The 26983-nt window shown below is 34.6% G+C and overlaps 1 protein-coding gene across 5 annotated transcripts in view; it reads left to right on the top strand.

The window, feature by feature from the left end:
* Positions 1-26983, top strand: part of LOC136032751 (sodium- and chloride-dependent GABA transporter 2-like) — a 122821-nt gene that overhangs the window by 75129 nt on the left and 20709 nt on the right. For 3 of the 5 annotated variants that reach the window (XR_010618775.1, XR_010618777.1, XR_010618776.1), the window contains exons 8-10: positions 657-860; positions 3857-4027; positions 25974-26181. Coding sequence is in view for 2 of the 5 variants with exons in the window: in XM_065713092.1 (XP_065569164.1) it covers positions 657-860; positions 3857-4027; positions 13000-13113 (489 nt within the window). In the remaining 3 variants the exon portion in view is untranslated. Of the gene's footprint in view, positions 1-656; positions 861-3856; positions 4028-12433; positions 12623-12999; positions 13244-25973; positions 26182-26983 lie in introns of those variants that run through there. The other 2 variants (XM_065713092.1, XM_065713093.1) reach the window with 2 other exon arrangements.

Raw genomic sequence — 26983 nt, forward strand, 5'->3', positions numbered from 1 at the left:
GAGTTACAGAGGTACAAAACTGCTAAATTTACTTCCAGCAGCCACTGCAAAGTTGAGAATAGCTTTATTAATTTATTATTGACTGGGCAAATCAATACTTGAATTTCAAATGTTAATAATAAATTCTGTTCGCTAGGATATAGAAACCCGAACATTAATAGGGTCTAATAGAAATATATGTAAAATATAATTAATACAAATCTAAATTTAACTGTTGTAACCTGCACACCGGGGTTTAGACTAACAGAGGTCAGTCGAAAAAACTTTGAGATACAAAGGCATACTTTGACATCTGGAGGTAAAGTGAAAATTAGATGGCGACTTCTGTACTGAATTTTGAGTTATAGATGAAATTTTCGGATCACTTCGACTTACAGAGGTAAAGTGTAACCACAGAATTATTTCGACATATCTATGGTTTTTCTTGAACTTCGACAGGGTTTTCCAAGAGGATTGAAAACATTTCAAGAAATCGAGGATTTATATTTATCTAGGTTCGAATTATCGAGGTTGGAGCTAAAGAGAAATTGCCATTGATATGGAATGCATATATTTCAAATATTTGGAAATTTTTTGTATTATTTATATTAATAAAATATATTAGCAATATCATTTTTGCATAATATTAAAATGTTTATTATATCAACTCTTTTTAGGGTGGAATTTATGTCTTTCAAATATTTGATTATTACTCCGCAAGTGGTCTTGTTCTACTGTGGATCGCTTTTTTTGAAGCATTTGCAATTGGTTGGGTCTACGGTGCTGACCGATTCGTGAATCATATGCAACACATGATTGGCTACGAGATCTCATCGTGGATGAAGCTTTGTTGGAAGTACCTGACCCCAGTTTTAATGCTGGTAACTATATATTTAATTATGTATTATTATTATAATTTGTATTATTTTATAATATACATTATATATTATATATATATATATATATATATATATATATATATATATATATATATATATATATATATATATATATATATATATATATATATATATATATATATATATATATATATATATATATATATATATATATATATATATATATATATATATATATAATTCAGCTATATATATAATTCAAAATTTAATTATATAAAGCCACAAATCAAAGCCGGGTTAATCAAAGCCCTTTGAAAAGATATTCTCTGAGTCCATAAATTTCAAATTTTTAGAGGAATAACGAAATTAATATATCAGAAATAGAAAAAATGCAAGTGACTAAGTGGTTATTTTTAAAATATATTACCATATCAATGTTGTCACATAGAGAAATTTTGCTAATTATTACTAATTTGCTATGGGAAATGTATAAATATAAAGTTTTATTCGGTGAGATTTCTGAAAAAATTGGCAATGTGAAACCGGAATTTGTTCCCCTGAAAACATCCTTTACTTTGCGTTCGACTTTAAGTAAGCATGGATATTAGAGTGACAGTTATAAATACTTACAAATTACAATTTTGATTGAATAAGAAGCAAAAATTAATCAAACACCATTATTAACTTTTATTTTTACTTACTTTATTGAATTTTCTTATTAAAACAGTTTAATGCCGACGATGGCGCTAGATGGCAGATAAGTTTTTTTGTAATCTCAGTCTACCTTTCCATTCTATGTTTAAATTAATGTTTAAGTAATACCCATAAATATTTTAAGTGCTCTGAAAACTTCAAGCCGATAATGCCTTTGGAATTCACTTTGAGATTTATATTTCGGTAGCCATTTTTGGACTGATTTATTTTTAATGATGTGAAAAAAATTGGAATAATAAGGTCATAAAACCCAAACGTGGCAATAAAATAAAAACGTGCTAAGAATTGTGTCTTGTTCCCACGTATATTTAGAATTATAACAGAAAGTAGGGTATAAATTTGGGTGTATAAGGAAAATTTTGGTGTATAAGGAAAATTTTGATTTGATACTTAACCCATTGGTTACCCAATGACCAATGATATGTATAAAAGGAGGGTTGACAAATGAATATTGTAAAAAATGCGCTTCCAAAGTTGTGACAAACGCATTTAGTAGGCTAAAAATTTAATTTCCCTTGCTTATTTTAAACTACAGCTTAGAATTTTCAAAATAATAGAAAAAAAGGAATTTAGGATAAAAAGCTTTCAAAATCAGTCACTGGTCAAACTCAGAATATTCATATATCTATATAACAGGGAGTAAAATTAGAGGAGGGTGACTTGCGCCTTGTCCCCTCATAAGGGTAAAAGACCAAAAGAGTGTAAAAGGTTAAAACTTGGGTGTTGATTGTGTATGCCTATGCTGTTTGACCTATGTAATTGTATGGATGAGTAGGGTTAAGGCTTCATTCCAGTACATATCTAAATTAATTACTAATGTAGTCTCCCTTTTTTTTTTATGTGTGTGCTGTTCCATTGGTGATTTCTTTTTTCATTATAAAATTATGCACAAAAGATTATAGGTGGTACCGACAAAAGGCCAAACTACCATCAGTAAATATTTTATCAATACTCATCATTTTCAACTTAAATAGAGAAATTACAAGATACTACTTGCTGTGAGGCTAAAGCTTCATGATTGAGAAAGATCTAGATGTTGTAATACAACTAGATTTGGGCACCTGCGCAAATGTGGTTGTGCAGCACATGAACAGCACATGCTCACATTCATATTCCTTAAGTTCATGGTTAATTTTGTGAAAATAGTTGTTAAAAAACAGCTAATGAGGCCCAGCTGCATCATGAGGCTAAAACGCCAATGAAAAAAAACATACTTGCATAAAATAGTAGCTTCTTCAATAGGTTATGAAAACGGAAATTATCTTAAATTTTCGCCTCGAGGTGAAATCTTGAGACTCTTGACCTCATTCCAACCCTCATAATACAAACTGAGATAACCCTTATAAGTAGCTAGATAATAATGAGTTGCATTGATGGTGACCTCATCTATTAGACACAAACTTTGTAATGACAAAATTGCCATAATTTGTCAAAATATAATGGCCTTATAGCTGTAAATAGTGATGAAGACCACACTCCTTTCCATAATAAACGACAAGTAGAAAAATAGAAGATTTTATTTATTTAAGACAGTGGAACGCTATCTTAAATGAACATTTCATCCCTATATCCTAGGGCTGTCCTCAGCAAAACAAAGGGAAAAAATTGTAATTTAATTTTCTTTGCTGAGGTCGGCCCTTGAATACAGGGTCAAAATTATTTATTTAAAGTTGAGTTCAACTTATATAAAAAAAATAAAAAAAATCCATATTGTTCTACTTATTGTTTAGGCCTTACAGCTGTTAATGGCTCCACTTTGTTTTTAACAAAATTCAACTTCAAACTCTGGTAGCGACACTCAAGGGGGTTTGCCGCTCTTAGTTAGTGGCATTTATTGCACCCAAGTGCCGTAAGGAGGGTCACCAAAGCATTTATTGCTGAGCAGGGCTAAACACAATAATGCTTGTGTATTATATCATATATCAATCATTGCATGATTTTATTAATATAAAGTTTTATATAATGTTTTAGTTTTAAAGACTGTTCATTGTGTTTTGCAATGAAAGTTATGCAAAATATGAAGAAAATACGATTTATGACTCAAATGTGTGCCTTTCGATCAGAAAGATGTAGTTTCGGCTTGAAGAAACGGGCCTTTCCCTGGAAAAGCTCATAAAATTACGTGGTTTTACAACGAAATACGAAGAAAATACGATTCATTGAATCAAATGTGTTGCCTAGTCATGGCTCAAGGGATTAATCTACCTCCATTAAAAACTCTCAAAAATACTAAAAACTATCAATAACATAGATTATTAAATAATGTTTATTTATGTTTAGTAATTTGGTAATTATTATTTTAGGTTATCATTTCTGGTTTTTTGATCAACTACAAGCCATTGAAGTACAATAATACGTACGAGTATCCCCTATGGGGTCATGCTATTGGCTGGTCTCTCGCCCTGGTATCCATGGCCATCATTCCAGCATATATTGTCTATGCTTTCTTAACAACAGAAGGATCTCTGAAAGAGGTACATTCGACGTTTCCCACACTATTGCAATTTGTATTGCAATTTTTTTGTGATTTTTTTTCGCAATCTACTATTTCTTTATTTCTAGTCAATTCATAAAATAGAGTGAGGTGATGAACAAATCAAACTAGAGATTGCATAAAATCACATCAAAAAAAAAAGAAAAAGTAAAATCACTAATGCCAACGGCGCAAAGCCATGCTTACATTCGCTGGGCTGATCCTTCAAAATTCAAGCTTTACGTTTGGTGGCTGTCATTGTACCTTATTTCATGGCCGGTGCCTCGTAAAATAAAATTACTGCGTGAAAAAAAGGGTTTTATGCAATTTTTTGCCGCTATAAAAAATTTACAGTCCAATCGCAAAATACCGTATGAGGATAGACAAATACCACCAGAGATGACATGATATTTAGCAATATACGTACAAAAACACAATAACTAAAAGAACATTCTTGTCAGCGTAAAACCGTACTCACAGTCTCAGACGCTAGTTTCTATGTTTCCCATCGTTCTCTGTTTCATTATGCAATACATCGTAAATTAACATTATTGCGTAAAAAATATTGAAAATTTCATCCGTTTTAACGTATTATTTAATGATTTTCCAGAAAGATGCTTAACCAGTGTTGAGGGATAGCTATCCCTAATATCATTAGGGGTGAGTACGCTTGCCAAGGGAAGCAATGAATAAATGTTTTGATAAAATAATTGATAAGTTAAGTATATACTATTCAAGTCTAAACACATGCAAGTTAAAACTCATTGTGTATTGCAAAGTTACGGAGCGACATTACCATACGAATTGTTCATGGTATATTTGAAGGTAAAAATCTCATAAGTTTTCCCAGGAATGTCTAAAAAATCCTTTAATGCATGTGGATTTGTTACACCCGTTTAAACCCGTTAAAAATCCTTTAATGCATGTGGATTTGTTACACCCGTTTAAACCCGTTAAAAAATCCTTTAATGCATGTGGATTTGTTACACCCGTTTAAACCCGTTAAAAAATCCTTTAATGCATGTGGATTTGTTACACACGTTTAAACCCGTTAAAAAATCCTTTAACGCATGTGGATTTGTTACACCCGTTTAAACCCGTTAAAAAATCCTTTAATGCATGTGGATTTGTTACACCCGTTTAAACCCGTTAAAAAATCTTTTAATGCATGTGGATTTGTTACACCCGGTTAAACCCGTTAGAAAATCCTTTAATGCACGTGGATTTGTTACACCCGTTTAAACCCGTTAAAAAATCCTTTAATGCATGTGGATTTGTTACACCCGTTTAAACCCGTTAAAAAATCCTTTAATGCATGTGGATTTGTTACACCCGGTTATACCCGTTAGAAAATCCTTTAATGCATGTGGATTTGTTACACCCGTTTAAACCCGTTAAAAAATCCTTTAAACCCGTTGTGCTACAAAGCTGCAAAATTATTTTCTAATAAGAAATTTTAATAATAATAATAATAATAATAAATTTTATAAGTACATAATCAGTAAGGTTCGATCCTTCTTCAAATTAAATAAAAAATCAAGTTAATTCGACTGAAAGTAAGGATTAACATAAAGTCATAAAACGAACAGAAATTATTACGTGTATAAAGGGAGTCGCCCCCCATCAATAAATTGCTCTTTACGCTAAATTTGTTTTTTAGTTCTTTTAAAAGAGTTATTTATTCTCATTAAATGGACTTTGTGATTTAGGAGTCATTTTTAAAGAATTGGGACAAAATTCAAAATTTAGCGTAAAGACTGAGGTGTTAACAAGGGGGTGTCCCCCCTCACATACGTAATAACGTCTGTTTGTTTTAACTTTTAATGTTGCTCTTTACTTTCAGTTGAAAAAACTTGCTTTTTCTATTTAATTTCTGATCGTTTTTTGTATAATGCTAGGAAATCTGTCTCCCCTACATGGGAAATTCCGTTCCCCAATAAGAAATTCCTCCATGGAAAGATTCCCCAATGTAACCCCCCGACCCTCCACCCACCAGAAAAATCCCCCCTGAAAATGTCTATATACGTCCCAAAAATCAATAGGCTACTACATGTAAACAATGGGCAAAGTTTATAACTTACAGACTTTCCTTCTGGGACAGTAGAGTGTTAGCTTATACTCAAAGACATAGTTATTAGATTTTTCGACTATGTTGAGAAAAATGGCTATCTAAAAATTTTGATCAGACCATTTTGAGCAAAAGGCGTGGCAGGGGGCCTAGTTGCCCTCCAATCTTTTTTGCCACTTAAAAAGGGCACTAGAACTTTTAATTTCCGTTCAAATGAGCCCCCTCTCGATCTTCTACGATCACTGGTTTGATATGGTCACCCCTGTAAAAAACGAACAAAGAACAAATACGTATCCGTGAGCTTTCTTCTGGTAGAAAATGCAAAATTCCACCTTTTGTACATAGGAGCTTAAAACCTCTACAGTAGGGTTCTGCGGTACGATGAATTTGATGGAATGATTTTCATTAGTATCAGTTGATTTTTTTTTCTTTTTTAGGGGGGGGGGGCTTTCTCTCTTTCAAAAATCGGCCAAATTTTCTCAGGCTCGTAACTTTTGATGGGTACCACTAAATTAGATTTGTTTTACATATTTTAAATAAGCATCGGAATTCGATTCTTTTGATGTATCTATTTTTATTAGGACTCTATTTCTTCATTTTTATTTTAAATTTCTCATCTCAGAGAAACCTTGTGATCATACCGTCTATTCATCAGAAGCCAGTGATTCCCCCCCCAGAAAACACTTCCACAGAATATCCCCCCCTTTCCCTCAGAACTCCCCCCCCCCATTTTCCCCCAAAATAATTCCAGATTTTTATATATATATATATATTTAATATTTAGATATGCTTAGTAATTAGTAATTTAGTAATTAGTAATTTAGATATATTTAGTAATTTAGATATGCTCAGCAGGTTCACGGTAAAAGGGTCAATGTAAGGTTTACTGATTTACAGCAATATTATTTATAAATATGTTTATTTGATTTAAACTCAATTGTACGCATTTAAAATTTATTTCTTTTGATTATTTAATTTATTTTATTTGTTTGTTTTGATAAAAATTTCTCAGCTGAAAGAACAGATTTTTCCCCTCTTTCGAAACATAAGCAAGCAAAACATCCTCTTATAAAAGGCAGTTTGATTGGGAAACATGAACTCTGGGTGCAAAATTATCAGAATTTAGATTTAGCCAATATTGACGAATAGTTGATAGCTTTAGGCTGCTTTAATTCGTTTGTCGCGTGAAATTGGAAAGTACTTCTTGGGGTTTTGAGAAGGATAGATGATAAATGGGAACGTTTTCGAAAGACGTCACCAGTTGGCATAAAACTGTCGGTAACCATATATAGCATAAAAAAAGGGATAAAGATCCTCCTGAGCCACTGCTGACGCATAGGGCGTCGAGTCGACGTTTCAGTTGCTGAGTGTTTTTCACTGGGAGAAGTAGCAAGCTTGTCGCCATATATAGCATGCTGAACTCATAATTGGGAAAGAGTCATAATTTGTTTTTCAAGGGGTCGAATTGAGGATTTTTATTTTAAGACCAGGTGGCTAGACAGACGTAACGTCTGTTTTTTGTCATTTTGAAATCTTATGCGTTTTAAGCAATCAGTTGACTTTTTCACCAAGTCAGGCAGAGTTTTTGTTTATTACCGGTAAATTTGTAAAATATAGATATTCAAAAAAGAAATATGAATGCTAAGTGAGGTGGAATGGGCTTAATCCTTTATAGAAATCTTAAAACCCGATGCTTAGAAAATTATATATTTTTTTCCTTTTTTGTCAAACACTTGTCTAATTTTTAGTCGCCAGAAATACCCTCTAAGCTAATAAAAGCCGAAAATTGGTGTAGAACTAGAAGTAAATTCATGGGCCGATATCTGGAGATAGATAGGCTTATAGTGATTAAACACAGCTACATTTAAATAGTAAAATGGCAAGTATGTTCTGTCCTTAAATTGGCAATTGCATCAAAATGATCCCATGCCATTTATTGCTAACAAAACGAATGATAACAGTTAGTGATTAACAGTTAAGTTTGTTCTGGTTTTAAATGGGTCATAATAAAAATTCATAATATCATGTATAGTGTCCTTTGGAAGTATTTTTTCTGTTATTTAATTAATAACAACATAAGAGAATGAAGATGAGTCCATGAAGATATTCCTTTATGTAAACTATTTTTTGTAAATTTCAAACATCCTTTTGTTAGGGAGTTTTTACCGTTTAAGTTTATTCAACTGAAAATATTTTTTAGCCGTTATTGATTTGATGTCACCTTTTGTTTTCGAATACCTGAATTTGATTCCCAGTATCAGCGCTTTGAACTATAAAGTATAACCATTCAAGAAATATTTGTTTTCATTTTAATCCACTAAAAAATATAAAATGTTGATTAGTTTTTACCATGTTTATACTTTATTGTTTGACCATATTTACCATATTACCATATTTTATTATATTTACCATATGTACGTAGAAGCAACTAAATATTGGCTCTTCCTACTTGTTAAGAATGTGTAACGGGCTGAACTAGGGGGGGGAGTTAGGCCATCCTAGAGGGGGAAATTAGTTTTCATTTCCCCCTCTGGGATGAAGCTACTGAAGAATAGTTAATTGTCTTTGTGTACAAGTTTCTTCTGGAACTGAGACGAGTTCCTAGTTTTGTAGTCCTCTATTGTCTTAAAGCCCATGAAATAAATAGATTTATTAAACCAGTAAGTATTGGGTTGGAGGAGGAGCGTGCGTAGCTGTGTTGGCCTCAGGCGGCTTGGTGCTGCAGTGAGTTATTAGTAGTAGTAGTAGTAAGTATTGGCTTGTCGTTGCACAAAGTGAGGACATAGTAAAAGAAAATAGCAACAGTGTCGTAACAGAAAAATAGCAAACAGGAAAGAAAAGGGGAATAAAATAATAAATAAAATAATAAATAAAATAATACAAAAATTATATTTTAATAAAATCACTGGTTTCTGAAGAGAATTACGGATCTGAAGTACGAGTCTTTTACCTACGCCCCATTGGCCGAATCGAACCTGTGAGGGCCTTCTGTCTGAGAGATATATATTTTTCAAATATTGTACTTTTCTAATTTAAGGTTTATGGTGTAATTTAAGGTGTAGTTTAAGGTTTAGTGTGAATTATGCGATTCTGTGGAGCTGCTGTGCCTTGCACCGAAAGGGAAGGGCATTTTGTTGGATTCATTAGTTTCAGGTGTTCTGATTCACCACGCTGTAAATATAATTCAGTTCAGATTTTTTCTTAGAGGCGGATGATCTGAAATTATTTGAAAAATTAGAAAAAATGCAAAAGTTGGGAACAACGAAGTAAGTGTAAGTGCAAAAATTTTAATTGGACAGATAGTCAAAATTAAATTATAGTAACTGAATGATAAAATGATAATGCTGAATGATTGACAAATTATCACCTTTTGTTGCAACATTAAAACCAAAAGAGTTTGGGTCCATCCTTTTGGTGTATTAAATTAAAAAAAAAAACAAGTTTTTTTAACTGCAAGTAAGAAGCGACATTAAAACTTCGAACAGAGATTGTTCCGTATGTGAAAGAGGTTGTCCCCTTCTCAACGCCTCGCTCTTTACGCTAAAGTTTGAGTTTTTGTCACAACTCTACTTTTTAAAACAATAAAAAAATATTTTCTAAAATAAGGCAGATTTTTCTCAGGCTTGTAATTTGATGGGTAACTAAACTTGATGAAACTTATACATTTGAATCGGCATTAAAATGCAATTCTTTTGATGTAACTATTGGTATCAAAATTCCGTGTTTTAGAGTTTTGGTTACTATTGAGGTGGATCGCTCCTTACTACAGTTCGTTATCACGAACTGTTTGAATACTGTCTCCGGTCCGTTGAGTTGACCATTATCTGAATTGACTCGCAGTTCGAACAATGTAATACGCGCCAAAATAATTATTGAGCAATTACTCTGAATTGCACGCACGCAATAACAATCGCATCTCGGAAAATACTTTTTTTTTTGTGAATGAAGCTCATGTTTTAAGCCATCGAAATGAAATAGGAAAGATTCACATGCCCCTAATGAAAAACGGCAAGATTTTTACCTCCAACCCTTTAGTAAGTTGAACCAGCGTAATTTAGACCCGCTTCAAACTAAATCGACGTACATCATATGATCGCCAGAAATATGGCGGCTTCATTTTTACCACTGCTGCTGTTGAACTAATATCAGTCGCAGTTCAAAGTGGTTGTATCTCTGCCGAAACTGCATTCTCGTCCAAGTACGATTTTTTATACTAATATTATTTACAGCAATAGAACCTTGATTTATAAATCGTATTTGTCTTCGTTGCTTACTATGCAATGTGTAGATCGATATGTCATTAGAATGGTAAGTAGATTATATTTATTCTAAGGAACTGTTTTATTGATGATTATGTTTGATTTATTTTGGCATATATTGAATTTAATTGTAGCTTTTAGATATATTCGAGTAACAATTCTAGAAGAACTTATCTATTTTTTTTAATCCAAAATTATCATATGAAAAAATGTAAAGTAGGACTTTTTATTGGATTTTGTAATTTTTATGTAATTTTTAATTACATAATTAATTTTTTTAATTAATTATTAATTATAAATTATTATTAATTAATTATAATTAATTTTAATTAATTTTTGTAATTTAATGTAATTTTTAATTAAATTGAAAATTGTAATAAATTTTTATTATTTTAATTGTCAGCTTGTAAGCAGAAGAGTTGCTAATGATTTTAGTATCAGGTAAATATTTTTAGTATAAGGTTTTCATTCTTATATTTTTTCAAATTCTATTAAAAATTTTATTCAATATAATTATAATTTATTTTACAATTCGAATTATAATTTACTTTAATTCTAAATTATATATTTAAAAAAGATTTATTTAATACTATTTCAAAATTATTTATCAAAATTTATTTAAATTTCATTTATTACAATTTTAATAAGCTTTTTAGTTTTTACATAGACAACTGAAAATAATGTAGCAACTTCCTAACCTATAAATGTTTCTAACAAGACCACAGAAGTGGCTTCCAGCCTATTATTTCTTGGTACTGAAATTCTTAAGCAGAATTCATAGTTAAATATTTTGAATAAGCTTGCATGAAATCAAAGTAGATTTTTTAAATTTTTTTGTGCAAAACTTGAAAATAAGGCAGTGATTTTTAATCAATAGAATTCATTTGGAGATACCCTTTTGTGTTACCCTGTGGAGATAGGAGCTAGAAGCTGCGAGATAGGACTAGATCTTTCAAAGTTGTGGATTGTTGGGGTTTCAGTAACTCAGAGTTCAGCAGCCTTTCTATGAGGTAAACAAAAGGCAAATTACTAAAAAAGGTATATTACTATCATTTAATTTGACTGAGAATAATGGGGGATAAAAATAAAATTAGAGATAATCAAAATTTGGAATAAAAGGGTCTCTGAATTTCTTAAATAGTTCATGACCTTTGTGTTTAAAAAGCGGGAAAAATTCGAGATAGACTACAGGTTATTGCTTAATTTGATTCTACTGGGGAAACATCTTTTCTGAATACTGAAATTTGTTGTCTCATTGTACAGGGTATTTCTCCTAAAGAAATAATCATAATAAAAATCGAGAAAAAATGGCGTGGCACTAACCGAAATAGATGCACATCGAAGAACTGATGATTTAGCCTTCCGCGTTATTTATAATCGCTAAACCTACGCCTCCACGCTAAAGTTTGGCGATTACCCTTTTGGCATATTAAGCCTGCTATAAAACCTAAAGAGATGGGCTCTTCCCACTGCAAAGGGCATTCAAAAGACAGTACGTGGCCCCAAAGATAAAAAAAAAACTACAAAAAATTACTAGGGGATATCATTAGAATAATGTCAAAGTTGGATAAACTACATAAAGAAAATATTGAAATTGACTTTGCACCTCTTGAGACTAAGAGATTTAACAGAAATTGAAAATACCTTTATTTGGTTGTCTGGATGTGCTTTGAGGTAGTATGCGTGTCAACCCAGCATTTTCAACTTTGATGTGTTAACTAGAATCCATGTCTATAAGTACTTCCTCTCTTAAAAGATATGCTAGACGGCAGTGAAGTTATTGAAATGGAATTTATTCGAATTCTTTGTCTTCGCATTTATGTACGATTATAACATTACAAGCAAACTGAGGGCCGCTAGATGGTAGTAGTAATGTTCTGTCCGGTTGGAGTTGCTAGACCAACTACTCTAGTATAGTCCATGGAGTAAAAACGAGCTACCTTTAGTGAACTCGTGGTTCCCTTTTGCGGTGGAAAACTTTATCGCAAACAAAGGATGAAAATCTATCCAGGCAAAGTATTTGACCTACTGGATTGACTATACTTCGACCAATTACGGTAATCAATTGATTTTCTTCCAGAGGATTCGCTATCTAACCACCCCTCAGTTGGAGCTTCGTCCTGAAGCCATCGCAGAGCAAAGCAATGGACATTTGGAACTCACTATAATTAAGTAATTTGTACACTTAAATTTGACAATTAAATTAGAAAATAGACAAATTTTATTTTTAGAAATTTGACTAAAAGTAAAAGTTTTTATTATTTATTTAGTTACACGAATGTTAGCACTTTGAAAGTTGCAATTTAATGTCGGTATTCTATTTTACTTGTCCAGGCTTTGGTCTTCTTAGAAGGTTGAAATATATAATATTTAATGATGAACATTATATTAAATTAATTGTTATATATTTATTGTTTAATAGTGCAGGTAATATCAATGTGTATCCTAGTTTGATGCCACTTAATTTTGACAATAAAAGTCTGACGCAGTCTCGGCATTTTAGGTACTTAAATCGTATATGACTTGCAAATAAATATAATTCATGTTTAAACTGAACTTGAAAATAATATAAAAATTTAAGAAGTTTAGGTTTAGGAAGTGTAATGACTTTCTTTGGTTTTGTTTTATGCGGAACTCTCACCTTAGGCTCACACACAAGAAGTTGCTGAGATAGACAATTTTTGTCAGTCGCGGCAATTGGCAATTTTTTTGCCTTGTTGGATTTTCGCATTGGTCAATTTTTATCCGCGAAAAATTTGAAATTAAAGCACGTGAGAAGAATGAATCAAGAAGATCCTGTTGTCCTGGATACCTGCTCCCATGCTTTTAGCAGTAGCACTTTTGTGACCTTTTGCCTTCTGTTCATATATTATAGAATTAAACTGAACAGCCATTATCAGCTTCTCAATAATATTATCAGCATCTTCTATTATGTTCTGTTGCGCGCAGAAAATTACTTTAAAAATTGCTTCGTCGCCCGATTTAAGTTGAATTTTTTCAACTCTGCGAAGTTGCTCAACGGAGCAACTAAAATTGCTCCAACTTACAACTAAATCGCGGCGATGGGCGATTTTTGCTTTTGTGTGAACATGTGTGTGAACCCAGAGTTATGTTTGGGATGCATTGCGAGATGCATGAAGCAGCATAAAAAAGGGAAAAAGCTTTATTAAAAAAGAGTATCTGTTATTTTACTGGTAAATTAACCGAAAGGGAAATTCCTGCCCTATTGTTCCAGTTTAATAAGTCTGCTTTAATTCCATTGGTTTATTTTTGCGACTTATTTCTACAACCTAATCACATTAATTCTTATATCAAAGGTGAAAAATAGCTGCCCTCTTTATAAACCGTGTTTACTAATACCTCAGGTTAAGTGCTACTAAACAAAAATCTGACTGGCAAGGAAACAATTTCTAGGAATAAAAATAATATCGCCTTTAAAAACCTGATTCTTTCTTTTGACTGAAACATTAAGCCAATAAGAACAACGAACATTTTTGAGCCGCAAGGTTTTTGTGAGAAAACTCTCTGTGGTGCAACCTTCAAATGGTAGAACCCACGATGCTGGTATTTGGTGAGATTTACTGATTTGGTGCAATGCTCTTGGATGCATATATTGTCAGAAAAGCATTTGTCAGCATTTTACAGTGATCAGTTGTTTCTGATGTTTTCTGAAATGTAGGAATCTAGGAAATGATCCTAAGGGTCTTGTGAAACGGGAATGGGATCAATTCAGGTTTTGCTAGGTTAATGACATAGCAGGTAGCTTCTGGGTAGCTTCTAGGCATCCTGTTAAAAAAAGATTTTCAATAGTGAGCGGTTTCTTTACGTTAGGACAGCCCCTAAATTCTCGTGCTTGAAGAGTTTTTATGCTCAATAGGTTTAATTTGAACTTATTGGACTTCTTCTGGGTTTTACTTTTGCTAACTTCAGCAAATCAAATGATTTAGAAGTCAAAGTATTTTTTGCTAAGTTTCAAAGGAAAACGTAAGTGCCCAATTAGTATTTAATTTATCGCTGGTCCATCCCTTTGAGCCTTCTTGTTCATAATCATCAAGATTTTCTTAATAATTTACAATGTTTATTTTATCTATTTATGCTTTTTTGTCAAATTTTACTGATTTCCACAATTTTTCTTCCATGTTAGTAAAATTATTTGGAATATAATAATGTCTGCATCCCTAGTAATGTCAGTCTTTATCAAATTCAAGACTTTAACAAAGTATTTTCACTAAAATGTATGTAACTGAAATATTCGTCTGAGAGATTTTCTTCTTCTTCATTTTCTTCTTCTGTTTTTATTTTACTTTCATTTCGTAAAAAAAAAAAAATAATACGGCTCGAATTGTATCCCATTGGTACCTCATACGTTGGTACACCTACTAACAAAAGCTTGGATTTTAACGGATTTGGTGGTGAGTTCGTAAATCATAAATCAACTAATATAGCCTTTTATTGACACAAATATGCAAATGCATAAACTGTATAACTTTCTGAACCGCAACAAAATGTAGAATATTGGTTTGATCTTTCATAAAGGTAGTGTTGCCTGGGAGTAGTCTCCGAAGACCAGCCAGGAACACTCATTCTATCAGCAAATGGTACTTATTTTGATAGCCTGACGCTTCCGTGTATCTTGTGTAGTGTGCTTTCCTTTTTCTACATCGTATGCCGCAGTTATGGCCTGTTTTATCCAATAAGAAATGGTTCAAGTCGCCACCTCTTGTGGTGCTGTTTCAGAAAAGGAAATGAGGAACCTTTTCCACCCTTTTCTGATCAAGATATTAGCCGATTGCTGTTCGTAGGTCGATGACATCCTCACTAAACACAAAGCTGGATCTACATCTAGCGCAGGCAGATGGATAGAAGAAGGTGTCTCATGAGGCTTCAAGGTTTCAACCTTCCTTTCACTATACCAACCGACAAACACTTGGCACTTTCCATTGTACAATTTAATGGTAGATCGTCACTGGGGCCAGGCAATTGTGCGGAAGGATTCCTTAGTGAATCTTCTCTTTTTGAGTTCACGCTTGATATCTTCCAGTTTTGTAAATTTAGCTTCCTTAGTGCTGGGTGGTGAAGTTGCCTCTGCTGAAGGAAATTGGCCTCCGAGGGGTATAGGCAAGTCTATTAGCAGGTTGAGAATATTCGTGTACGAAGCTCCGCGAGGCCATCTCGAAGCAATTAGCTTTATTTGGCAGTTCACAGACTTTTGACCCTTCTCCAGAATCTTTAGATTTAGGGCAAATGGACGAATAAGGTATAGGTGTGTATGTTTGACCAATCATGGACTAGGGCATCTGTGTCAATCGCAAGAGAATCTGAAAATGGTGAGAAATACACGCCGATCTTCTGGTTCAGTCGATTCATGAATAGGTCTACTTCCGACAATCTGCACTCTTTTGACAGGGCTCTGAAGACACCTTCGTTGAGACTCCATTACGTGGGCATACATTTTCCTTCTCGTGACAGTGTGTCAGCTACTAGATTGAGTGTCCCGACGATGTGTCTTCCCTAAAACTGAACGTTCAATGACATCGTAATCTCGAACAGCCTTATGAATTCCTCATCTAGGGAGAAATAATAGGTTACGCCCTCTTTGTTTTGTAACTGACTACTGTCGAGCTGTACGTCACTACCATGACTGCTCATTTCTTAGCTTCTCCGCTAAGGCTTTGATTATGTTGGCTATGGGTCTCATCTCAAGGCAATTTATATGAAGAGATTTCTCGTCTGAAGACCAGGTCCCCAAAGTGACTGGATTTAGGTTCTCTAGATAGCCACCCCACCTGTTAGTTGAGCTGTTGGTGGATATTGTTTCGGAAAAAATAGGGGGCTTGAGAGTAAGGCCTTGATTCAGCCAATCTTTGTTCAGCTAAGGTGAAATTGCCTCTTTCATCTCTGTCGTAATTGGCATATATAAATCCATGTTGTTCCATGTCCCACAACCGCAGCATTAGTAACTGACATTTCTTAAGATGTATTCTGTTGAAAGGAATTACTCTCGAGCCTGTATTGATGAGTCCAGCCAGCTTCATCAGTTGGCTTACTCAGAGGCGCCATTTTGGCCAAATCTTGGGGTGGGCATGAACTCTATCTTGCCCCCCCCCCGACTCAGTTCTTATCGCGTAAGAAAAAATGTTTTTCATCGGTTGTGGCAGAACATGATCGAATATTCTAAGTAAAAACGCATTTTCAGCACCCGTGTGTTGCTTGCAAATGTACTGTAACCGAATGTGGAACTCAGCCACACTGACCTCTAAGATTAATTATAACATCGAAGATCACAATCAAGGAGGTTAAGTGATTAAACTGAAAGTGGAAAATTCAACCAGACTACAGGCTGGCCTTCCTCAGCGAGAAACTTTCTTATTTATGTAAACAATGCGTCGGTGAAAGTAATCTTCATTAACATGCTGAGGGTTGTAACCAAAATCTCGGTTTTCCTTCAGCAGAAATCTTACAGATCAAATATATTTACAAAAAGGAAAAACATAACAAAAGAAAAAATATTACAACACTCAAGGTAACAAGGGGAACCGCTGAGGTTTCATCTTTGCAAAATCGTCAACAAGCTGGTCGTAGTCCAATTTTTTACTAAATCCTTCTCTGCAAACATCAAAAGGAGGTGACTGAGACGATCGTCTCCTGTTGTAGACCGCAGGTAGTTTTTCACCATTTCTAGGCTAGAAAACAAACGCTCATTGCTCGCTGTTGTCACAGGGAGTGTGGCAGCAATACGGAGTACTTTAATTACTTTTGAGTAAGCCACTGGTAATGCCTGAAGATGGCCGACAATGTCTAGGAAGTTTTCTGGCTTCTTCTCCTCATCCAACAGGAAACGCTTGGCAATACGAGCTCGAGATTTGAGAAGAATGTCGTCGATATCCAGCTCGCCGTAAATAGCAGAGAAACTCTTGAGCAACTCTGTGTCCATAAACTTGGTCGAGCTTGGACCCAAGGCTTCGAGTGCGCTCAGCACTGGCAAGTTATCTGTGAACTTTCTGTCAAATTCGGCTAGTAAACGGTCGAAAGTCTCGGAGTACTCTCGCTTCATTTCATCCACCAAAGTAGTTGTCCGATTTCCAGATTGGACGAAGCTCTTTCCTAGTGTCGAAGTTTGTCACAAATTGTTTAAGATACTTGGTGATCTTTTGAGTTCTAATGCTAATTGCTATTAATACCTTTATATTTACCTAACTAAAAAGCTAATAGGCTTAATGATGTAAAGTCTTCTACTTCTCTCTGTGCTCTCGTCTTTAGAGGCCTAGGAAATGGGCATGTGACAGAACTTAAGACTTTTATTATGAATATAACCTACTTTCAAAGTTTACAATGATTAATAGCAAATAGCATAATTACCCCAAGGGTCGTCATGTAATTACGCTCTTTGGTTAATAGGCGTGCAGTAATTTCAAATCAATTGAACAGAATGGATAATTATGGCCGGCAAAGGGCCCTTTGTGGTGGAAGCTTGGGTCCCCCTGGGAAATCTGGGGTGGGCATTTGCCCACCCCTGATCCCCCCAAATGGCGCCTCTGGGCTTACTGAGATATATGATTTTTCTAATGCTGCCTTGATTGCTTGGATCAAGTTTTAAATCTCTTCCGAGGTTACGTAGACCTCTTTCCCTCCAAGTATATCAGAAACGTAAGAAATATGATCCGTCGCATAGGTTGCAGGTCTGATTTCTTGCTCAGCATGAACCAAAATCTGTGCATATGAGTCATCATGGTCTTTACATTGCTTTGCACTACCGAATTTTGGTGATTATACAGAAGCCAGTCGTCCATGTAAGCATGCAATGGGATGACTTTAAAGTGGCAGTAGCTCAAGATGACATAATTCCCAAGGCAGAAAACGACTGGACTTGGTGCTAGTCCCAAAGTAAGCACCTTGAACTGATAGATTTGGTTTCTGAAGGTGAACCTTAGGTATTTACAACGACTCTTGTGAATTCTGATATGCCAGTAGGTGTCTTTCAGATCTATTGACACTGCCCCATTTAATTCCTGCATTGCAGCTAGTGTTGTGGCCTGGTCTTTCACTTTGAAAGTTGTCACGTCTAAGAATTGATTTAGGCAAGATAAGTGTATCTTGGGCATCAATTCTTGTTTTCATTTTTTTGGAACCAGAAATTCAACTGTAGAATCCTGGAGGCGACTGAGTTTGGATTTCCTCTATTACAGCTTTCTTTAGAATTAAGGCAATCTCTGATTCCAAAATTAAAAACTGATTGCTTGACATATTTGATTCGTGGATTGGGTCGAGTACAAGAAGAGGATGTTTTTTAGGTCTAGACGGTAGCCTTCTTTGATGACAGTTCTCTACAAAGTGAGACAAAGGATTTCTTCCGAAAGGAGGATCTTGAATTGGTGCCAGGATCAAGTCATTGAGTATTTGACTGTTTTCTTCCTCCATTCTTCTGGGCTACCTTTGAAAATGAAGGTAAGACCTTTACTTATACTGAGCTGTTGAAGAAGGGTTGGAAAACTGTCTACTTTCAACCCTGTATCACCTCATTCAATGTGCCAGATCCTTACAGTCGGTGGAAAGCAGGAACTCAATTTCCAGAGATGATGACCTCAATTCATTTCTAATCTTTTGAGCCAAGGCAGGAATTGATTTCAAGACATAATCCCTCAACATGAGCATCACATTTGAGCCCCTTCTAGAAAGAATATTTGAAAGATATTGCTGACATCTAATGATAGATCCCAAGGGGTTCGTCACTTTTGGAATAGTGTCAGGAGAGACGCTGTCTGCCTTTAACATTTTTATGACAATACCTAACATGATGTCACTGTACAAAAGCATGCTCAGAGCCACTCATGTAGAAGACTCTAAGAACAAGAATAAGTTTCTTTAGACTGATATGAAATTTTTGTCCTCTACTTGTCCGGTTGGTGACAACAGATTGAACTCTGGGCTGGCATGTGGTTCCTGTGAAGCTAAAGGTGCGTCGTGATATTCATAAGCTCTCGCTAACAAGATGCCGAGGTGGTCAAAGAAAGTACCACGTTTTGTGAATGACTTATTCTTTCTTGTTGACTGCAGTTCTTCCGAGTGCTGCTTGACGAAGTTTTTTCAGCATTGGGGAGAAATGTAACATGATAAGCTGTTTTCTCTCGAATGTCCCAATTGCAAAAACTAGCTCTGCCACCAACCAAGGCCGTTGGATAGTTGTGGTAGGCCTTGGGAAAATGGTGTCACCCAGTACTTTGTACACAACACCAAGCAACTCTGCCATAGAGATCTAGTCATCTGATCCGTGGTCAGTGTCTACTGTCGACTGTCCGTCATCGAAGTGCAAAGCATTGTTGTCCTCATTCTCTGAATTTCCATAATCTTTCTCTTCTCACTCCCTCGAGGCCATTGTTGAGGGTACCTCACCCCCGTTAGTAGTGGAGGTGTGGTAACGTACGGGAAGGGATGTTCCATCATTTTGTAAACAAGCAATCTGTGAATTCATATTTTGTATTTCATCCTGCAGTGACTTAAACATATCCAAAACTGCTTCTTGATTGTTCATCTACAGAAAGTTAAATTTTATGAATACAAATACACCACATTTATTGTGATTTGTTTATTTTTTCGTTTATTTATTTATTTTTATTTTCTTAAATATATTTAACCAACTAAAATGTACTACAATATAAAGTTTTATCCAATTATAAAATATTGATAATTAGACGCTTGGACTAATCTTAGCTGCATTCTCCAGAACAACTTATGTCTTGCCAGAACAGATCTATAGGACAATGCTGTAGGCGTTATAACCTTATGTAATGACGACATGTATGTTCCAGGCGCTATGCACTTATTTAATGGCAGTCTGTACTTCCTAGGCGTTATGATCTTATGCAATGACGGTCTGTGCGCTCTAGGCGTCATGACTTAATGTAATAGCTGCCTATACTCCCTAAATGTTATGACCTTATGTAATGACGGTCTGTGTGGCCGAGGTGCTATGACCTTATGTAATGGCATTATACCATACCATAAACACTGGATATACCACACCTAAACTGTTAAAATACAAATAATTACCTGGCATACTAAGCACCAGGCTTATACATAAATAAAATTATGGAATCATTTTCTTATTCTAATTTTAATGCGCAGAATTAAATCCAAAGAAATTACCTTGGATAGTGTCTATCCTTTTAACCCTTTGTACCACAAAACAGAAACTGGTCTGATTTAGCCATGTGAGGGGAATTAGATTGTTATAGAGACATTTTTCGCAGCAATTTTTGGTGTCTTAACTCTGCTTTTCTTTTGCAAAACTGGAGAAGGCTTTTGGTAATAGATGTACCAGCGTATGAAGTAATGGTGACTCCAAATCCAGTTTATACGCTCATGACCAGGATTATCAGATCGTAATGGCAAATTCAAATTTAGAATCCGGATCACTAATTTAGAATCGGATTTGTTAGCAATAAAGATCTCTATTGTTGATCGAAGTTCTTCGAATCAATTTTCTATTATTTCATATTTTTGCTTCTCTATAACAAATGAGACTTGAAATCGAACGAGGATTTGTGCATTTTGAAAAAATAATTACGCAAATTCCCAATTGTTTTTCTTTTATGATACATTGTAATTGAAGTTTAAGTGGATAATTGGAAAAATATCTGAAATTTTGAGATTTTTTGACGGGAGAGGATTCCCCATTGGTTTTGCCAATGGTCTTTTGTTCACGTTCCGACCAATCCCTGCTGCTCCGCTCAGAAAATTCTAGGAAATATCGTAAAGAAACCAAGATTTTGAGGAAGGTCAAAGGGTCCAAATCTGCCTCCCTCGTGTTAATATTAATATTAATACCTAACCAGCAAAATAAAGGTACAGAAAGGACAATCAACAGTAGAATTATGAGGAAAAAGGAGGGGAATGCCAAATAAAACATGCTAACGTCTACTTATCTTTAAAAAAGAAAAACTGTGTGAAACAATCCGTAATACAGAATGGAAAAGACTGCTTTTAGCCTTCGCTGTCACAAATAACAAAAACAAGAAGAACAATAGGGAATTCTTTTCGCAAGAGAGTGGGAAACTAATTAGAATGAATATTTCGACCCTGTGTCCAAGACATAGGACCCTGTGTCCAGCAAGACATAAGTATATAAGAAGAAAAACTTAAAACAAGATACAATCAATGTAACTAAAATGAATTATTTTTTTTTAACAGTCCCAGCATCCTTACTTCAGCGGAGTTCAACAAGAACTGATAAATAAATTGTGATGAAACGAGGCAATTCATTGAGAATGATTAAAAATACGTTTTTAGCGTTAATCTTGCTTTTTCGGCTGTTGATCTCATAGGCCTATTTGTGACAGGTTCTGTGTTAGTATCTTTTGGTTTTTTATAATATTTCCTAAGATCATTTTTAATTAAATTTGTGTATAGAGCATTTAGTGAATATTCCCCCAAGTCCCTATTTAAGGAAATATTATTGTTAATCTTAAGTCTGATTTTAGTTGCTACTCGAAGTACTTGCTTTATGTTTAGGTCATTGCTAATAAGGGCGGATTTTTCAAAAAGTATTTTGTGGCTAAGATTTTCGAACACATGGCTGCTTAAAGCAGACTAAAGCTGCTTAAAGCAGACTTTTGCTTAAAGCAAAAGAAACAGAAGCGATATTAGAATTAAAAAGCTTTGATGATATTATCTTTATGCTGTTGTAGGCGTTTCTCTAAATTCCGGAGAGTTCTTCCCACATAGAATTTGCCACAATCGCATGGTATTTGATAGACCCTTCGTTGGTGAATAACTGTGGTTTTATCTTTTCCAGAATTTAAGTGATTTATGATTTTCAAATTGTTGGTACATACGACACTCAGATTATTTTGTGTTCAAATTTTTTTTTAATTCCAAAGGATTTTTGGGATGTATTGGAGGTAAATTATATTTGAGGGCTTGTCGGGATTCTCACATGGTAAATTACCATTGATTTTACGGAATTGTCTTTTCAGTCTACTGTTAATTGTATTATTAATAAATGAAAGAGGATACCCATTTACAAAAAGTATGTCCCTGATGATGTCTAGTTATGCTGTGCTGTAGGAATCAGAACAAATATTCAGCAGGGCACGATCGACGAGAGAGATTACGACAAATCTTTTAACTTGTGGAGGGGTGGCTTGATTTAAAATGTAAATATTTATTGTTTTGCATTTTCTAGAGTTAGAGTTGGTTAGAGGGCTAAAAGGCCAGATAATGAAAATTCTAAGATAACCAATTTATTTGTACAGTCTAAAAGACTTAACTAGAGGACTACACTTCGACCTCTTGAAAATCAATGAAAATTGCATTTGATCATAGGCAGCATAAATAAGGAGTCAGTATGTTTCCATTATTCAGAACACACCCAAGAATTTTGCTTTGTTTAATCTAAGTAAATCAATTTTTCTTCTCATGTTATCTGCATTTTATTAGAGTTAGTTTCACCCCCACGCATTTTCACTATTTACTCTCCCTCACTCCCACTTGCTAGGCTGATAAAAGTTAGATTCTTGTGTATATTGTAAATTATGGATGTATTTTTAGCGCAATAATGGTTCTTAAAAGGGAGGGGGAGAGGCGTTACATAAAAAAATATTTGTCCCCTGTTTTTTCGGTATATATTATTGACTAATGTTTTTCTAATAAAACAGTTTTTGCAAATAATCCCCTCGGCTGTAGCCAGCCATCATGTTAACCACTTCACTTTCTTAATTCTCCTCATCACTGCCATTGAAAATCGCAATATTCAAATTTAGATACCTCAAGTGTCTTGGGTACCCAAATTAGCAGGTGATTCCACCAACTTTAGATTCAAAGAGGCCTGACCTGGTTATAGTGGAACTGACTTCAGTTTTACTGCGTAGTTATACTGAAAAATAAGTAGGGAAGTACATATTACTATTTCTCTTACGAAAGGAAATTGGCGAAGTTAGAAGTTGGGCGACATTAAATTGCATACAAAACTTACTGCAAGTGCCAGTAAGGAGTGACCATAAGTGCATTAACATATAGAAAACTCCTGGCATTATATTTTTTCACAAGTTCTCATCGGTACTTTACAGATGGTACCTAAGAGAATGGGTAACTTATAAGAGTGGTAAAAGGTGCTAGCTTCGACCAAAAAATCAACGCCTTTTAGCACTTGACAACTCTTAGCATTTTTTCTTGCTTTGTAGTTGGTTTTCTATCAGGAACTGAGATCAGACACTTATTACTACGCTAATCTTTACCTACTAAACAAATTGAATCAATTCTATTTATTATTACAGTAAAAAAATGTCAAGAGTCACCAAACGCTAGAAGGCGTTGAGGGTCATTTTTGTCGACAATAGCACCAGTCTTGCTCTTGCAAGTTACCCATACTCTTTGGATACTACCAGCAAAGGTCTCTAAAGGTTCTTTTTGGAGTTTGAAGCAGTTGAAAAGAGATCAAAACAGGTTCTTTTAGTCTGGCTCACTGTATATACATTTATGCAGTATAATCAAACTCAATAACTTTTGGCTTCTACATTATCGGCACGTGCAAACAGCTCCTTCCATTTCATCTGTCATCAGCAGTCCAGTGTATATTACCCTGGAACACGTATTTTAGCTGAAACTTTCCCGATTTTTTTTGAAACCAACTCGAGACTTTGAAACCAATTTGTAATTTTTACAAACATCTAATATTAAAATTACACTAGTAATTACCGATTTTTATATATGTGTTGGAATAAATCAATTTAAAATTAGATTCTCTAAAAGTTAGTTTTATAAAGTTAGCCAAGCTTTGCATTCAAGAGAAATCCGACTTGTCTACCCATGAAAAAATCTAATGTCGCTTATGTTTCTACTTGTTTAAATCTTCTCAGGAGCACTTGCATCTCGGTACAGCTTTGTCTAATGGTTGAGATAGGGAATGATTGTACTGTATAGATTTATATACAGAGGTCTTGCTAAATAAACCAATTGATTCCATTATTCATTCTGTGATTCTGGTTAGATACGTGACGGTGGCTCTTTATTTGCTCGTGTATTTCAATGCTTCTTCTGTATTATCTGGTATATACTCATAAACCCATCAGTTAAACCCATTGTAAAACCCATCAGTAAAGTCAGGATAAGCCCAGATGACGCATTCTCAGGCACTGGTTAAACAAAATACTAATAGTAATAAAGCTAGAAGGAAACGAATTAAAAGCCACTAAAATGGAGGTGGAGGAAGGGTTATATTTTTTGTATGAAATAACTAGGAGAGAAACAAAACTCCCTGTGACCATTATTATATCTACCTTAGTCAAAACTAACCTGGCTCTAACCAAGATTAATCCCTGAAGTCAGAAACAGGAGGTGAACATGCTCTAAGGATTCACTTAATTACCAAAAATAGTAGTAGGTAAGCAGGATTTTGAGCGTAATATCTAGGTGAATGAAAGGCATTAGATCCCCAGTGGCAAACCCCTACTGCCAACCTAAGGGAGAGGAAGTTATTCCAGTAAAGCGAAGAAGCACCTACAAGTCCGACTTTTGAAGTCCGCATACGATCTCGCCTCCCGAGTGCCAAAATATGCTAGTTACATTAGCCAGTGCCACCTGTTGATGTCCCGGGGGCCTTTGGACACAGGTGGGTGTAATATAAGGTGAGAATTAGCAAATAGCTACTGGGCGAGCCTCAAATTAGATGTAATTAGGTTATATAACAAAATAATTACCACTTTCTTTCGGATACTCCCGTTGTTTTTGAATGCATGAGATAACGTTATCTCTTAGGATCTTAACTCGTAATTTTGTAATATCTGTGTTCGATATCTTTCCTTTGCTCTCTTAACCTTAACATCCACATTAGGACTTAGTAGACTAATCCATCACTCTCCTTCAGACCGCTATACAAGTCGTTAATCAGACGAATCGACGTAAAAAAAACTAAGCATGAACGAGAGACTCTAAAAATCTCCCTTGTATTGATCGTTCTTGTAGCTTTTGTTGTACTGCTCCGGCTTCTAAGAAAAATGAAACATTCTACCCAGTTACCCAATCATAGATTTTGATATATATATATATATATATATATATATATATATATATATATATATATATATATATATATATATATATATATATATATATTATATATATAAACATTAATATGCGTACAACCCTTGTCCCTCTAAACAATTTGAGCCCCTACCAGCACAGACCTCTGGCTGCCAACCTTTTATCATGCTGACACAGAGTATCTATTAAGTGTATACCAAATATCTCAGTTCAGCATTATTGCAAGCTTCAAAATCCGTCTTATCAGATGATTTGCCTTCCTAAAGATTGACGATATCCAATGACATTTCGCTGGTGGAGCGTTATCCAGTCCAAGTGCGGGCGGAGCGTTATCCAATCCAATGACATTTCGCGGGTGGTAGTTTTGTTAGATACACAATGTAATTGAGGAACACATCACCCTAAATATTTGACGAGAATGAGATATCTGCGTATTTATCAGTAATTTGTGACCCTGAATGAAAAGTTACTTATATTTAATTATCCACTTGATTCTAAGTTGTCTCAGTAATTCGTCGCCAGACATTCGTTAGTAATTTAGAGCAAATTTGGTTTATTTATTTCTTTATTTTTAATCATTGCAGTGACTGATTGTTGGGCTTACAGAACTAAACGTAAGCGTATAAAATCATATGATGAAAACGAAACGAATATGACATCCATTCTTCTTGATCACATACGTATTTTTAGCACTTCTACGTATTTAGATTTACTTACAGTAAATGGCATATTTTCTCAAATGGCACATAGTGATCACGAAATGGAATAAGAGCTGTACGAGAGAGAAGTAAGGTGAGTAAATTGTATATCCGTTCTATTTTGCCCATTTGGAAACACTTTTGACAGTTTTCTTTTTTGAATTTAAAGATTACTCTTTCTAAATTCTAGTTGATTTTTCACCTTGACATTAAAATTTGGCATTCTGTTTATGTCCTTATAGCTCGATCAAATGGCATTTACAGAGTAATGGTTCCCGTAAAAACATATGTCACAACAGTCATAGCAACTCAGAAGAGAATTCCAGGTTATTGCCCTTACGAAAACTTCATGTGCCAGACAATTTCATTCTTTTATGAAAGCATTTTAGAAGGCAATAAATTGAGTTTGGAGACACGAAAGGCGTTATGTGACATATCAGTAAAAAAAATAGTTTATATCGATCCTACTGAAATCATGCACGCCCAATCGCTTGGTTTAATCAGAATGCACGTATCCCATTCGTTCCCGAAATATTCTCAATTTTATAATCTATTTAAAACGCGTTAAAACCAAGTTTCCACCAGTCTCGCAGACCAAAACACGTTACGTGCACAACCCTTCCATAGCCACGAAGATTGTCACATAAAGTCCACTGCTAGATGGCCAGAAAGGAACGACTGGAGCTCAAGAGAGATATGGAGGCATAATGTCCTAAACAGTTTTTGCTTCTCATGAACATTTTGGAAGATGTCACTTAACATCTTTCGTATATCCAAAGCCAAATTATAGTCAGTTGGAATTACAAATGGTGCCATTTATGAAAGAAGCTAATAACTGAGCTCTTTCGTTTTCAAAATAGAGTGGCAAAAAGCAAAGCGATGCTCTTTTGTATAAA

Source organism: Artemia franciscana, chromosome 11 (genome assembly GCF_032884065.1).
Source record: "Artemia franciscana chromosome 11, ASM3288406v1, whole genome shotgun sequence".
Classification (NCBI taxonomy): domain Eukaryota; kingdom Metazoa; phylum Arthropoda; class Branchiopoda; order Anostraca; family Artemiidae; genus Artemia; species Artemia franciscana.